At 41.5% G+C, this 17,300-nt stretch overlaps 1 protein-coding gene across 1 annotated transcript in view; it reads left to right on the forward strand.

Moving 5' to 3' along the window:
* TANC2 (tetratricopeptide repeat, ankyrin repeat and coiled-coil containing 2) overlaps positions 1-17,300 on the forward strand; it is a 280,763-nt gene that overhangs the window by 186,659 nt on the left and 76,804 nt on the right. The window contains exon 9 of the mRNA XM_040989463.1: positions 15,528-15,809. Within this exon, the coding sequence (XP_040845397.1) occupies positions 15,528-15,809 (282 nt within the window). The remainder of the gene's footprint in view (positions 1-15,527; positions 15,810-17,300) is intronic.

Here is a 17,300-nt window from a genome sequence, read left to right on the forward strand (position 1 = left end):
AAGCTTTACCGAGTTAAAAAGTGGTCAGATTAGAATAGGTTGGGCCTGAATCCAGTGACTAGTGTGAAAACCACACAGAAGCACACCCGGAAGTTGCTGTGAAGGTAGAGGCCAAGATTGGCAAGACATAGACGTGGATTGCTGGCTGCCCCTAGAAGCCCAGGAGAGGCAAGAAAGTACTCTTTTCTAGAGCCTCAGAGGAAGCACAGACCGAGAGACACACTGATTTTAAACTGGTAGCTTCTAGAACTGTGGGAGAATGAACTTTGGTTTTTTTAAAAAAATATGTGGTAATTAGGGCAAGTGTGAAAGCCTAGAACATTCAGGAATGTTAGTAAAAGAAGGCAAAGATTAAAGATAAGAGCAGAAATCAAGAGTGAGAAATAGAGACAGCGTAGCAATAAAAAAAAAAAATCAAATGTTAGTATTCACAAAGACAAATGAAATGTATAAATTCTTATTAGATCGCTTAAGAAAAATGAAAGCCAACACAAATTACTAGTCTGGAATGAACAAAGGGAAGCTATCACTACCCGTTCTATAGACAGTAAGTACACAACAAGAAAATAGAGTGAAATATGTCACCAGAAAAGCCCATTGGGTTCTTTCCTCAGCTTAATATAGAAACAAAAAGTCAGGAACCGGTTGCAGACAGAAATGTTTATTTGCACAGGGACCAGGTGAGCAGGGAAAGAAGAGGGAAGACAAAACCACCTCCCAAGAGAAAGCCAGGAGGTGGGGTGCCTCTCAAAAGGAGAGAGGGAGAGACACCAAAGGTTTGAGGAAGGGCCTTGGCCTTCCCTGACCCCTCCTTGTTGTGCAGGAACCTACAGGTAAGATGTTCCCCAATGGTGGTCTCTTAACCAGTTAGGAATTGGGTGGGCAATGCCGCCCACCTGAAGGTGTGGCCAAGACCTCAGCAGGCCTTGATGGTCTTAATATATTGCAAGGAACGAAGACAATGTTTCACCAATTTAGACTAAAATAACATTGGCCTAACAGTTAAGCTGCCAGTTGAAACATCCATGTCCCATGTCAGAGGACTTGAGCTCAGTTCCTGACGCTGCCCCAGTTCAGCTTCTTGCTGACATGCATCCCGAAGACAGCTGGTGATCTCAGGTGCGGGGGCCCCACCACCCACACGGGAGACCTGGACTGAATTCTCACCTCCTGGCTTTGGCCTGACTCAGCCAGTTGTTGCAGTCATTTGGGTAATGGACCAGCAGACAGGAGCTCATATCAGTGTATCTGCTTAATTTGTGAAAAAACTACTCAGAAATAATACAACCTGAACCCCTATTTTATTAAAGAAATTTTTCTATCAAGAGCTAACAAAAAAGAAAATTCTATGATCAAATAGCTTCATTGTTGACATCTATCAGATATTTAAGACGTGGGATGGTCAGATCATCTGATAGCTTCTTAAAAGATAGCAGGGCCATATTCAGCATGATGGTAGAATTTTACATTGTCACTAGCTGTGTATAAGAGTTCTGGTTTTTCCACATTGCTTGTCAATGTAATGTGATCGGTACTTTAATTTTACATATGCTAATATGTGTGTAGTGGTATCTAATTGTATTTTTAGCTTAGATTTCACCAATGATTGTTTTCTTGCGTGTTTACTTCCCGCCTGCATGTCTTCTTTAGTGAGATGTCTGCTTAAATAATTTTTCCACTTTTTGTTTGTTTCCCTGTTACAGAATTTTCACAAATTTATTATGTAATTTGGATATCTTCTTCAGATATCTGTCTTGCAAATAATTTTTATGATTCATGACTTGTCTTTTCATTCTTTCAGCAGGGCCTTTTTAAAGACAAAGGTTTTTTAAAGTCCTAACTTGTGAATTTATGTCTGGGCAGATCATTCTCATGGTATTGTATAGCTAAAATTCCTTTCACTAATCACAGATCACAAATATTTCTTATATTGTAGACATTTTATAGGTTGTTGGAGGGTTTTGTTTTATTTTGTTTTTCTCTCAACATTTTAAATATTTCACTCCACTCCAATTGGCATGATTTCTGAAGAGAATTTACATATAATTCTTATCTTTGTACCTCTGTAAGCAAGGTGTTTCCCTGCCCCCTCTGGCTTCTTTCACAAGTTTTTGTTGTTTATCTTTGATTCTCTCTAGTTTAGGCACAATATAGTTAAAACATAGTTTCTTCAGCTCTCAGTGTCTGTTCTGCTTGCTGTTCTCTGACCTGCCATGCTTTGGTGTCCGATGTTACTTCGAGGGGAAGAGTCTCAGTCGTTGCTTCAGGTGTTTCTTCTGTTTTACTTCTTCCTTCTCTTTTGGTGGGCTTATATTTTTGGACAATCAACTTGGTGGTCATAAAGAGTTCTCCACCTCCCACCCCTGAGATGGAGGCAATGGCTAGGAAAGACTGAAAATATCCTAGCAGGTTAGGTTCAAGTTCAGAAGCTTCTCTGGAGATCATCCTTGGGGAGAACTGTGTGCTCTCACCTTTCAGGATGCCCTCCCACTGATTGACATGCAAAGGGGGTTTCATTAATATTTATTGATTAGCATTCATTAGTATTTATTGTGAGAGCCTCTCAGACCCCTTGAGAAAAATCACAGCACTTGCCACCCCATTTGCCAAGTCCTCCTGGAAATCTCAGCTTTCACCCTTGTCCCCACAGAGCCTGCAGCAACTTGTTAAGTTCACATTTTCCTACCCTGGCGGTGGTCCTGCTGCCTGCTTTTCCTCTCAGGAGTGTCTGATCTGGTTAGCCATGACTCCTGGCATTGACCGTCCATTTCTCACTCTTTTCAGCTCTTGGTAGGATAAAGGGTGATGTCCAGGCTCCTTGCATGTGGACTAGCAGCTGGAAGCCTCCCTCCTTGCGTGGTGGCCTGGAAATTCTCAAGGCAGTAACCAGGAGTTGCCTCGTTTTTCCTCACATCTAGTATCTTGAAAGACATTATGTTATGTATTCTATCTATACATGGATTGATTGGTTCTTTGATTTATTGAAATTAGGAGTTAATCTAGTCCTGGTTATTCCATCCTGGCTCAAGTGGAAGTTCATGTCAGCTTTTTAAAAAGAAAATGATAACGTAAATAACATTAATGAATAAATGCCAGATTCATCTCTCATTAGAGTTTAACTATCTTGATAGCTAGAATTAAATTCTAAATAAGCTCAATATACATAGCATTGCTATGGTAGTAATCAATAAAATCATTATTGCATACTAGTAAGCCTCAAATATAGCATTTGCAACACAGTAGTTAGTAAATTAACAGATATGAGTTCAGCTTTCTCAGTAACTTTTCTAAGAGAAAAAAATCCAAGACAAAAGCTAAAACCCACACGGTCTTTTCTGGATCCTAACTATAAAGTATATTTTCTCCTTGAGCTAATTTCCTGTGGGAAACACAATTCATTCATTCATACTGCCCTGGCCAGCATCCAGGGCTTGCCTGTGAAATGCACAGGGCTTAGAAAATAACCATTTTTCTCTCCTGAGGTGTTATTTAGTGGTTTCTTGTTTATGATATTAGCCTTAAAATGAAGTATAACTACAAAAGGTAACAAATGGTTCATTTCCTTTTATTATCCTGCTACAGAGCAGTGGTTTTTGCATTCTGTAACTGCCTTTTTCCAGGCTGTCTGTCCTACCCAAACCAAGTCTATATACATTGCCCTGCAGTTTACAATGGAAAATCCATATAAATTTTTCATTTATTAATTTCTTTATTGAATGTTACTGAATTATATACTATGACTAAAGCTATCATGAGAAATGACTAGATTGGGTGATTATAATGGAGTAAGCTAATATTTAAGGGTAGCGGTGCAGGCGTTGGCATGATCCCATCAGGAGTATGTACCTGCTGGTTGTTTACAGAAGGAATCAGAGACATACAAAATTATCAGCAGCCTAAGTACATAGTCAGAGCAAGAGAAGTTAGGATCTAAATTATGTAGCTGTCATTCACTGAGTATTTATTTAATAGGTTCAGATAAAGACTCAACATACACTTTCCCATTTAATCTTATGAGGTCAATGCTTTTATTTTCCTTATTTTGCAGATAATGTGACTAAAAGAGTGATTTAGTTCTTTCCCCAAGTTTATCATTCTATGAATTGAAATGTAAGGGAAAAGGATTATATTTAGGAAATACTCTTCATGAATACTTGATAGCAAGAGAGCGTTTGTCCTTGTAGTTCAGATGCCTGTGTCCTTTGAGTACCTGAATTCAAGTACTGGCTCCTCTCCCCGTTCCAGCTTTCAGGCAGCAGATGATGGCTTAATAAGTTGGGTTCCTGCCACCCACAAGGGAAACCTGGATTGAATTTCTACTTCCTGGCTTCTTCATGACCCCACCTTGGCTGCTATGGTCATTTGAGCATTGAACTGGTGAATGGGAGCTTTCGCTTTGAATCTGTCTGTCTCTCAATTTAAGAAATAAATAAGAATAGTTGATAAGACCTGTGACAAGTTGTAATAATTAAGGAAGGAAAAATCCTAAATAGATTCCAGTTTTCTATATTGGAAAACCAGACAGATGGTGATATTTCATTAACTGTGATAATACATGGAGTGGAAAAAATAGATTACAGGGGGTGAGATAATTTAGTTTTAAATATTTAAAATTTGAAACCTCTTGTGAATATGCAAGTAGATGCCTGTGGTGAAGTGTTGGAAATGCTGTACAGGAACTTAGGAATGAGGTTTGGGGTAGAAAGATAAATTTGGGAACCATCACTACTCAAGTAGCTGTAAAAGCCATTAGTTTGTTCCCTTGAGATTGAAAAGAAAAAAATGAAACAATAATGTAGAACATAGGATTGGTAGTATTTTAGAGATGGGCAGAAAGAAGAAATTGTTGAAGATTTATCAGGAGGTTTTAAGAAACGACATGGAAGAAAATATTGTCAGGTTAAGCACAAGAAGGGAGGGTGTTTGAAGAATGAGGGAGTAGGGTAAGGGCATTGCAGCACAGTAGGTTGAGCTATTGCTTGGGGTGCAAAAATCTCATATCCAAGTGCCAATTCAAGTCCTGGTTCCTCTACTCCTGAATCACTTCCAACTGGTGAGCCTGGGAAGGCAGCAAATGGTGACCCAAGTACTTGAGTTCCTGCCAACCGCATGGCAAACCTGAATGGGGTTCCAGGCTCTTAGCCTTGGCCTTGCCCGGCCCTTGCTGTTTCAAGCATCTAGGGAGTGAACCAGCAAGTGGAAGATAAACATCTCTGCCCTTCTCTTCTCTCCCTCTGTGCCTCTCTCTCTCTTTCTTCTCTCTACTCTACCTCCTTTCTCCCTAAAACTCTGCCTTTCAAATAAATAAATGAACATATTTTTAAAAAGCAGGTGTTATTAACAGGGATATCAAAGAGTGATTAAGAAGCACAAAATCTGGAAATAATCACTGATTTAGGGACTTTAATCAAAGTAGTTTTGGCAACACCATATGAGTGAAAACCGGGCTAGAGTTACTGCTGTGAAAGTGAAGGCCATGAGCATGATTCTATGAAAAAGTGGGTCATAAAGGAAGAAGGGGGATAAAGCAGAAACCTCAAAAGGAAGAAGACTCAGAAAGAGTTGGTGTGTTCTCAGTATCATGGTTATCAGGATTGTTGCTTTTGTTTTAAATAAGTATATGTGATGGGATGGGGTTGGGAGCAGGTTGATTATGGTTACAGTGGATTTCTGTTTTGGCTTGAGGATGTGGGGAGTGCTAGCAGCTAACACAGTAACAGTCAGCCACTCTCTTAAGCACATTGTGTGTATCAACTCATTCCACTCTCACAGTATCATTGTTCATCCTAGTTTAAAGATAAGGACACAAAATTATCGGTAATATAAATAAATAGCCAAGATTGCATGGCTAATGCAGTGTCTAGGCACACTTAAATAAGAGACTGACAAAATTATGACTCCCTATGAAGGACTATATTATTATAGCAACGTGGGGAAAATCTGTCGGGATGTGGGAGTTTAGGGGGGAAATCCCAAATAAAATAAAATTAAATTAAATTAAAAAGATTGCATGGCTAATAAGGGACAAAGGCAGGACACAAACTGAGGCAGTCTGGCTATGAATGCACAATGTTATCTACTATGTTTTTCTCATCTAAAATGTCATTCTGCCTTTTTATAGTTTTTATCTTGCATGAATGTTTAGACTTTTTTTAAGCCTTTAATCAAGTTGTTTTGCATTCTTCATAAACCTGGAATAGCTGTCCCTATTATTTCTTTTCCTAAGCACCAATAATAAACAGCAGACTTTGCTCGTCTAAGGGGGAGAGTGCGCTTTTCTAGAAACTCAGTATAAAAATGAACCCTTGCCTTGGTTTAAATATTTCTTAGAAAAATACTGAGCATGTGTTTGCCCTCTCTCGGGTGCTGATGTCACCATCAGTCCTGTCTGAAGCACATGTGTTTTCTGTTTTGTGAATAGCATACATGGCACGAACCCCAAGAATGAGCCTGGAAGCAAAAGAGGTGCTTCTAGGATAGGCCTTCTCGACGTTATGGAGGAACGTGAGCAAATCCACGTGTGCCTTGCTTTGCACTAGACTTTGGCTGCATTACCCACACCCTTTCCTGCGCCAGTAATGGGCCTGATTTATTTCTAAATAATTCCTGGTTATTTTCCATGCATAGATATTCTTTAGTCAAAACCAGTCGGAGCCCTCATGCTCCCACCTCTCCTTCCCCTCTTCTCACTGCACCTGTGGATGTTTGCATGTGGGCAAGTAAGTCTGTTAGTTTTCATGTATTTCTGTTTGTTACTTTTTTCTTTGCTTGTTTTAAAGGTTAGTTCTTGAACTTCACGGCAAGTTTTCTCTATAAACTTTAAAATGGAATAATTACTGATGATCTCACATAGAGTACTTCATAGGAAGTCTGCCACAAGCATAGTGTGTGTTGAAGCTATGCACACTCTCAATGGAATCTGGATTAATTCTTAAATCGCTTTAAGATACTGCCTTCCCAAGCTTTTCTTATATGTGTGCCCAGTTGGAAAACTTTCCTTTTCATGTTTTTCCCTGCAGTATTTTATTAGGAAAAATTTTACTTATACAAAAAAAAAAAAAAAGCTGAAAGCGTTTTCCAGTAAACTCCACAGACTCATCACCTTCATTTTATCATTAACATTTTACGTTTATTACAAATCTGTTTGTCTACTCAGTACTTTATCTGCTCATCATTTCATGCATTTCAGAGTAAATTGCAGTGTGGTCTTCCTGCTGCTGCCATGGTACTGCCATCTTCTGGTGCCAGGGATAAGAAAGCCACAGTCTCTTACTTTATGGCATGGATTGGGTCGTCTTTTTCCCATCACTCAACCAAAGTGGCAGTAGTAACTTCTCACTGGATTCTTGCAGTAGTTTTTCTTCTTGGAAACCATCTCATATCTAGCACAAAGGAACATGTAGGAATGTGAACGCCACATCAAACACTCACCACCTCCAGTACCCCCAGAGTGCAGGCAAACAATACTTGTTCCTGTACCCTAAATTTAGAATTGGGGACTAGAAAGTGTGGCTTCCTTTTATCATCATGATCTGACAAAAAGCCCCGGGTTTTGAGGCACAGAAACTGTTTCTAGGCTGTTCTTGATGTCTGCAGTTGTTTTCCCATATGGTACTGAGCTAATTTTGTCTGTGTTCTTCTCTTGGGTCTTTTATGAATTGATTACATTTTTAGGGAAAAAAAAATTTTAAATGTCAAAGCTCTCTCCCAGTGGAATAAAATACAATGAAGCATTGTGTCAACATGAGAACAGTTATCTTAGTAACATTTTTCTTCAAAACCTGAAGCCTTTAAATTGACACTATCTTTATATTCTAATTGACATTAGTCATATTCATGACTGCTTCCCTTTGAAGTAGAATGTAAAGTAATCTTGAACCTAAAAAGATTAAGTCTATTTAGAAAGCAACTAAGTCTCTCTGGAAATGTCATCTCTAAGCACACATATAATTTTTCTTTTTTAAGATTTATTTTTCTTTGAAAGGCAAAGTGAGAAAAAAGAATAGACACAGAAGGAACTCTTCCACCATTTGATTCACTTCCCAAAAAGCTGTAAAGACTGGAGCAGGGCCAATCCAAAGCCAGGAGCCAGGAGCTTCCTCTCGAGTACCCATATGAGTACAGGGCCCCAAGGCCTCTGACCATCCTTCACTGCTTTTCCCAGACATATTAGTAGGAAGCTGATTCAGAAGTGAAGCCAAGACCAGCACAGTAGCCTAGTGGCTAAAGTCCTCGCCTTGCACACGCCAGGATCCCATATGGACGCCGGTTCTAATCCTGGTGGCCATGCTTCCTAGCCAGTTCCCTATTTGTGGCCTGGGAAAGCAGTCAAGGATGGCCCAAGGCCTTGGAATGCTGCATCTGTGTGGGAGACTCGGAGGAAGCTCCTGGCTCTGGCTTTGGATCAGCGCAGCTCCAGCTGTAGCAGCTACTTGAGGAATGAATCAACAGACAGAATATCTTCCTCTCTGTCTCTTCTCTGCTCTGTATAAAATAAATAAATAAATCTTTATTTTTTTTAAAAAAGTGAAGCAGTCAGAACTTAAACCAGGGCTCATATGGGATGCTGGCACACAGGTAGAGGCTTAGCCTACCATGGTGTCAGCCCCATACATAATTTTTCAAGAGATACAAGAAGAGGTGACAGTGAAAGAAGCTGGCTTAGCCAATCAGGTAGTCTACATAATTCTGACTATTAGTGGAACAGCTCATTACACATTCATACTTGATAGTCACATTGTATAATAGAAATATCGTAGAATTTTCAGTCAGACCTAGGCTTTTTAGTTCTGAAGCCAGGTATGTGATTAGATTTCTCTTGACCTAAACAGACTCACAATAAAAATGATGCAAGAATTTTGTTGGAGTGAGGTTCCTCCTTGGTCAGGCAAGCCCACAGTTGAGGCAGGCCTGAATGAGACTGACCTTGCCTTTATTTTCCCCTCCCTAAGGCATGGGGATATGGCTCATGGCAACTGATCTTTCTGTTGCCTTCTTCTCTCCTGGGAGGCCTGGGCTCAGCCAGAGTCCAATGCCTCTGGGTGTCTGTCCCTCCACCAACAAACCCCCTGAGTAGGTAACACCTGCTGTTAAGTCCTGTCGCAGAAACTGACAGAGCAAAGAGCTCCAGGGATCGATCCTGCACAGAGCAGGCATTAAGTTGGCTGAAATGGACAGAATCAGCTTTTTCAGAACTCTGGATTCCAATCAAAATTAACCTATGGAAATACTTATAAAGAAAAAGACTAATTTCAGTGATTAATGAAATCTGTCATATTACCAGCTGACCACCAAAACAATATAACAAATTCTTCAGCGAGCACACACAACAAGGAATAGCATCTTAGCAAAAATAGTCTGGAAAAATCACTAAAGAAAGGAACAATTTAAGGAACAAAACGAACAGCAGCAAATCCTGTTAAGGGAGTGAAATCTGACAAAGTTACCATATACTTAGAACATATAGTTTTCAACAAAAAATTACAAGCTGTGCAAAGAATCAGGAAAATATTATCCATTTTTATCCTGCATTTCAGGTTCATTTTAAAAAAAATATTCATAAAAAGGGACCAGTTTTTCCTCCTTGTTTTCTTATTTTTCTTTGAGTTTTTACAATTACATGCTCTCAGTTTTCTTTATACTCACATTTAATTATCCCCTAAATAAAAAATTCAAAAACTAGTACAGAGAAAAACCACTATTCCTCAAGAGCTTAGAAAAGGAGTAACTAGAAAAGGAACTCTCCCTGAGGAATGAAGACATTGAACTTAAAGGACAAAGACTTTGAAAAGAGTTAAAGGAAATAATGAACACACACACACACAAAAAAATAAAGGACACCAGAAAAGCAACATGTGAGCACACAGAGTATATCCATAAAGATAAATTATACAAAGAAAACAAATAGAAATTCTGGAGCAATATGGCATAGTAGCTAAACAACAGAGTTCTCTAGAGCAGTACAGCACATTTGAACAAGCAGCAGAAATGTTGGGTGAATTTGAAAATAGTTAAAGTCATTTAGTCTGAGGATAAAAAGAAAGGAATTTTGGAAAATGAACAGGTATTAAAAGACAATACAAAAGGTGAAAAAGGAATCTGCATATAGACACTAGTAACAAATAAAACAAATTGCAGGATGCAGTGTCAGTCATGTCTTTACAGACCATTCCTGCAGTCTTTTTAACAAAGATGGAAAAGCCAGTTCTCAAATGTATACAGTAGTATGAGGAATCGGGCCCAATGCAGTGGCTAGAAACTCATCTTGCAAGCGCCGGGATCCTAAATGGGTGCCAGTTTGTGTTCCTGCTGTTCCACTTCCCATCCAGCTCCCTGCTGATGGCCTGGGAAAGCAGTTGAGGATCGCTCAAAGCTTTGGGACCCTGCACTCATGTGGGAGACCTGGAAGAAGCTCCTGGCTTTGAATTGCTACACTCTCGCTGTTGTAGTCATTTAGGGAGTGAACCAGCGGATGAATGATGTTTCTGTCTCTTCTCTCTCCACAAATCTGATCTGCCTTTCCAATGTCGGGAAACACTTCGATAGTAGAGTGATGGAATTAAGACTGTTCATGAAGGACCAACCATTGCAATACTAGAGGGGAAATCAGTAGGGAGGGAGGGACTTTGGGAGAGGGACAAAACATCTCAGAGCCTATGGAACTATATCATAATTTTAAAAAAAAAAAGAAACTTAATAATGATAAATTTTTTAAAGTATGAGAAGTCCTGAATAGTCAAAATAATCTTCAAAAACCAACAATATTGACAGACTCAGGCTTCCCAACTTCAAATCGTGGCGTAAGACTGCTGAGTATAAGCAGAACATATCATCCCTCCTTCCCCCAGGCTGAAGAGGCATCCTAAAGAATGAAGGAAGCTCTTACAACAGAAGTGTTTGTTAGTGCACTTAGCATGTGGGATTCCAGGTTAGGGTGAACAGATTCCACAAAGAATAGCAGGCAAAGATTTTATACATTTACAAATTGGAAACTATGGGTAATTTGTGTTACAACATTCCTGTACTATTATTTAGGATTAGCCCTCTCCTCACCATCATTTCAATCCTAGCCTTTCTAACTTTACAGACTGGGATTGTGGTAATACTTGTCTAAGTCTTATCCCTGAATAGTAGGGCCAGTTAGGCTGACAGATAGTCAGTATCCTTCTGAGAGAGAGAGAGGGAAAGAGAGAGAGGAGTAAGAATCAAGACAGCACCATAATAAAAAAAGGTACTGCCAAAGAAATACTCATATATACAGTGTAATACAATAGGAACTACATAAATAAACCCATACTTCCTTGGCCACTTGTTTTTAACCAAGGGTATCAGATCCATTCGATGGGAAAATAATAGCCTTCTTCATAAATAGTGCTAGAATAACTACATGCAAAAGAATGAAGTAGGAGTCTGCATCAAACCATATACAAAAGTCAGTTCAAAATGAATCACCTTTACCTAAATACAGAGGCTAAAACCCTGAGCCATAAGAACACGGGCTTTTTGACACCAAAAGCAAGAAGAACAGATAGATGGGACTCAATCAGAACCAAAAACTTTTGCACATTAGAGGAAGTGAAAAGATAGCCTATAAAATGAGAGAAAATGTTGGAAAATTATATTCTGATTTGTATCCAGAAAGTAGAAAAACCTCCTTCAATTTAGCAAGAAAAAATAACCTAGTTAAAAAGTGACCACGGGGCTTGAATAGGCAGTTCTTTAATGAATACGTACAGACAGCCAACTAGCACTTGAGAAGATGTTCAGCGCTAATCCCTGGGGAAAACGGATCAAACCCACAATGAAGTCACATGTCACACCCAGTAGGATGGCTGCAATTAAAAACAGGGACCAGCACTGTAGCATGGCAAGTTAAACCACTGTCTGCAGTGCTAATACCCCGTATGGACGCCCATTGGAATCCCAGCTGCTCCGTTTCCAGTCCGGCTCCCTGCGAATGCAACTGGGGAAGCAAAGAAAAATGGCCCCTGAACCCATATGACAGGCTTTCTCTTGCTTCTTTTCCTTCTTCTTCTCTCTATAACGCTGGGTTTCAAATAAATAAATAAAATATTTTTAAAAAAATAAAAAAGTTTTGGCAAGGATGTGGAGAAATAAAAACTATCATACATTGCTGGCAAAAAAATGTAAAATAGTAAAGTTATTGTGGAACACGGCTCGATGGTTCCTCAAAAAGTTAAAAAGAATTATGGTAAGGCCTAGTAATTTCATTTAAAGTATATACCCCGAAGAATTGAAAGCAGGTGTTCAGATACATGTACAAAAATGTTCAAAGCAACAGTGTTCACAAGAGCCAAAAGGTAGAAACAACCCAAATGTCCATGGGTGTGTGAGTGGAGAAACATGTGGTATTCAGCAATAAATAGAAACGAAGTACTGATAAAAGCTACAGTATGAACCTTTAGAACCTAGTGAGAAAATGCAGACGCAAAACATCTCATGTAGTATATAAAATATCCACATAGATAAATCCATAGAAACGAAAGCAAAAAGCAGATTGTTGGGCCCAGCCCAGTGGCCTAAAGGCTAAATCCTCACCTTGCCACACCTGGGATCCCATGTGGGCACCAGTTCTAATCCCAGCAGCCCCATTTTCCATCCATCGTGGCCTGGGAAAGCAGTCAAGGACAGCCCAAAGCCTTGGGACCCGTGTGGGAGACCTGGAGGAGGCTCCTGGCTCCTGGCTTTGGATCAGTGCAGCTCCAGCCACCTAATTCTGCCTATGCACATACTAGTAGTTGTTATTGCTGGTTATGTCTCCAGCCCTGCCTCTTTGGTAAACCAACAGATACTACAGCCCAGCCCAACCCTACCCACCACACATGCAGCCCTCACATATACCAGCAGGAACTACGGCGGGAATATCCAATAACCCCCACTGGGCCTGCCCACAGCCCTGGTTCCTGTGCTTGCCAGTATGTACAACAGACCGGTCCAGCCCATGCTCATTTTGGTGGGTAATACCACCTGTCTAGTCAGGCCCACCCCAGCCCTGGTTCTTATGCTCACCAGTGATTGCTACCACCCATCAGAGAGGTGCCACTGTTTCCCTACTGGGCCTACTCCCAAGCCCAGATCCTGCACTCTCCAGGTGATTCTACATTTTAGCTTGACAGGATTTGCCTCCAATCACAGGACTTGCCAGCTGATGCTGCGGCAAAGCCCAATGAGCTTGCTTTAACTCTGGCTCATGCATGCACCAGTGAATACAGCCAGTTAGCCCTGCCTGGCTCTCCCCCTAACCCAATTCACATGCAGGTCAACAGGTATTGTAGCCCTCTCCAGCCTGGTCTGCCCGCAGTCCCAGGTCTCAGGTTCACCACTGGGGAAGTGGCCTAGCAGATGAGCCCCCTGAAGCTCCTTACCAGGCTTACATCACCCTCCGTTCCTGGGTCTCACATGAGCTTGTAGTTGCTGTGGCCCAGTCTGGCATGTCCCAGCTCACCTTGGCATTTGCCAGTGGGTGCTGTGGCCTGTCCCAGCCAGGCTCATCTCCAGTTTCAGCTCATGCTGGTGATTGCTGCAGCCTAGGCTAGTCAGCCCTTTGGGAACATTTTTATCATTTTTAAATGCTCAGAATTCTGATGGCTTTCAGGCAGTTTTAAGTCAGTGTGTGCATGTTTGGTGCACATATGCATGTATTTTCTCAGTAGGAAAGCTGCCCTCTCTAGATCCCATTTTACTGTGTGTAAGTGGTTTAAGGATACAGGCAGTATAATTAGACCACATTTGCTCCATGTACGGTTTCTCTTTCTGTTGTCCCTATTGCCTTCCTGCTCCTGGTGTTTCTTGTACTTAGACATATGTAATAGGGTTAGGGTTACTTTTTAGTAACTTTCTGAGCACCCACTGTATGTCAAGGCCATCTGTGGACAGACATAACACACCTGGTTCCAGCCAGATTAAATACTGCCACTTAGAGGTAATGTAGACATAGGTAAGGGGGCACAGCCCAGGTAAGAGCAGCCAAGCCGGATTGATCTTCCCTGAAAGCAGATCACATCTATGATACATTTTTTAGAAAACTGTTGGAAGTGTAGCTCATGCCGGACCCTTAGCATCCTTCGTAATTATATGAAGCAAAGGGAAAAAAGACCCTTTATTTATTTATCTGAAGGCATTCCCATCCAGTGTTGTTCAGTCCTCCAAATGTCTGCAACATAGGCCAGGCTAAGCTCAGGAGCTCCTGGGTGGCAGAGACCCAGGCAATTGAGCCGTCACCTGCTGCTTTCCAGGATGCGTACTCACGGAAAGCTGGAGTGTGAAGCGGAGAGCCAAGACTGAATCCCAGGGACTCTGGGGTGAAACACAGGCATTGGGATTGGCATCTTAACAACTATACCCCACAAAACCAGTGGAAATGTTTTTTTTAAAAGATCTACTTTATTTTTATTGGAAAGGCAGATTTACAGAAAGAAAGAGGAAAGACAGAAAGACCTTTCATCTGCTGGTTCACTTCCCAAGTGGTTACAATGGCCAGAACTGAGCTGATCCGAAGCCAGGAACCCAGAGCCTCATCTGGGTCTCCCACTCAGGTGCAGGTTCCCAAGGCTTTGGGCTATGCTCAGCTGCTTTCCCAGGCAACAAACAGGGAGTTGGATGGGAAGTGGAGCAGCTGGGACACAAACCAGTGCCCATATAGGATCCTGGCAGATGCAAGGCGAGGATTTAGCCACTAGGCTACCATGCCTAGTGGGAATCTTAAGTAAATGTGAATATAAGCAAAAATATTTTCATTGATATGAATGTAAGCAATATAGGTGCCAAGACACTGGATGAGTTGGTTTCTGTTCCCTTGATTGATTGACATGTTTAAGAAAATATAAACCATCAGTTTTTTGTGTTTACTAGAATTTTTTAAATCAGAAATTTAAATTGCACTTCTCATTGGTGCCTTTACTTTGCATTGCATTCATTTGGATGAGTTTTCAGTTGACCTGTGCTAGTATAGCCATAGCAGTTGCTAAATATTGAAATTAGTCCTTTCTGATTGACAAAGGAGCTATCATAAACTGTGTGGAGACCACTCCTGAGCCTGTCCCTCCCCGAGGAACCCCACCCCTGCGCTGAGCCTGTCCCTCCCCGAGGAACCCCACCCCTGCACTGAGCCTGTCCCTCCCCAAGGATCTTCACCCCTGCGTATCCCTTTAGAACTTTCCTCTTGCACCTGTGCTCATTGCTCGTGCCGGGTCATCCCAAATATGTGCGGATTTAGAACATTCCCCTGACTTCTCTGGCTTTTGAGAATAAATCACTGATTTTTGTTGTTTTGTTTTGTTTTTAGTATTTGCATTCTGCCATTTAGAGCATCTCATGAGTCTAGCTCACGTGAGTAGGTTATCTACATAAAACCAGCAGAGTTACACTGCTGTGGACAAGTCCAGAGTGACATCCCGCTGTGATTCTGATGGCATCCCAAGCCACACCGCCGGTTTTTTTGTTTTTTTCTTTATTTCTCTCAATGTTAGCAGCTTGACGTAAGTTCTGTGTTCTCTTGTTCCTTTCAGTTCGCTTTGCACCATATAGGCCTCCAGATATTTCCCTGAAGCCTCTGCTCTTTGAAGTGCCCAGCATCACCACCGAGTCCGTGTTTGTTGGCCGGGATTGGGTTTTCCATGAAATAGATGCTCAACTTCAGAGTTCGAATGCCAGCGTGAACCAGGGAGTCGTGATCGTGGGGAACATTGGTTTTGGCAAAACAGCTATCATCTCCAGACTCGTGGCGCTCAGCTGCCATGGGACCCGCATGAGACAGATCGCCTCAGACAGCCCACACGCCTCCCCCAAACGTACGTATTCCTTTTTAAAGAGCTCTCTGTTTCCCGGTCTCACACGTATTTTCTAATATTTGTGTTAGGTTATGTGTTCTGTTTTCTGATGTGCAGAATCCGACTTGCATGGGAAGACCACTGGCCTCTGTTTATGTCAAAGCCACATGCCCAGCAGTCACCTGCGTGTGACTGAGAAAACCCTTTCCTGGGGAATAAGTTTTTGACCCTTCCCGCTGTGTGTATGGCTGGTCTGTCCTGTGGATAATGGCTACAGCGATTGCCTTCGGAGCCATCGGCATCCGTCACTGTCAGACTGGGCTCAGCCTGTGCCCATGTCTTCCTGTTCCATGCCAGCTCAGGCTGCTTGCTGCCTTCGCTCCTGTGCTGCTGACGTCAGTGCTGCACTTCTGAGACTTGAGCTTTACTGTGACCTTGAAGGGCTCTGCTGCTTCCCTGTAAAGATGCTGAACTCTGACGCGTATTCAGGCATTGCTTAGCCCTTACTGGGTGTTAGACCCTCTCCCTGTGCTTGCACGTGTTAATTATCCAATCCATGTATAACTCAGTGAGGTGGGTAGTTCCTTGTCCCTTCGTTTCACAGGTAAGTAACCTGAGGCTCCAAGAGGTTAGGTAAGCCTTCCAGGTTTTGTAACTGATAAATGGTGAGACCAAGCAGTCTGGTTCAAAGGCCATTCCCTAACGTTTTGCCGTGCTGCCTCCCCTTGTTTCTGATGCTCCCTCAAGCAAAGGAGACAAATGGGCGTATGCACTTTGTGTATAGAACCAGGATGCTTGATTTCTATTAACTATACAAATACAAAAAAGGAAACCATTGCTATGCTAATCCAAATCTTGGCCAACACAGACTCTCAGTCAACAATCAGTGGACATTTGTTTGAAATCATAGTAGTGGCTGAGTCTAGCAGTGACAGAAACTTACCAGAAACTCACCAAGTATCCCCCAAACATGTTGATTTCCTGTTGAAATTAGTTACCAGTCTTGCATCATTAAGTAAGCAAATTGCCTCTGGTAATCTCAGGGGTGTCTCACATGAGGAAGGAAAACTGACATTTAAGAAGAAAACCAGTTAAATCAAAATAACCCTGTCTACCCCAGGGTATGGTAAGAATTCATGTGAAAGGATTCTTATCTTAAAGGAATATCTTGCTTCGTTCCTAAATGAAGTTGCTCTGAGTCAGATTGACATAGTTTTGTGGGAGTCAAGAACCTAGCATTCGTGCCCCATCAGTCAGATTACATCTGCAGTACTTTGTGACTTTGAGAGTTTTACCGCATTCGTTTCTAGCTCAGTTTTCTCATCTGTGAAATGAAGATGTCTAACTAGTTGATCTTTAAGAATTGCTTCTACGCTTGAAGTTTTGATTCTCGAAGTGTGTCTTCCTGGTTGAAAATCATTTTCTGCACTTATTCCACTGTTTTCCCTTGAACACTTGAAAGCTATCACAGCAAAATACTTAAGTACTCCAAGAAGTACCTGAGTGTGTGTA

Source organism: Ochotona curzoniae, unplaced genomic scaffold (genome assembly GCF_017591425.1).
Source record: "Ochotona curzoniae isolate NIBS_2020 unplaced genomic scaffold, NIBS_Ocur_1.0 contig_523, whole genome shotgun sequence".
NCBI lineage: Eukaryota > Metazoa > Chordata > Mammalia > Lagomorpha > Ochotonidae > Ochotona > Ochotona curzoniae.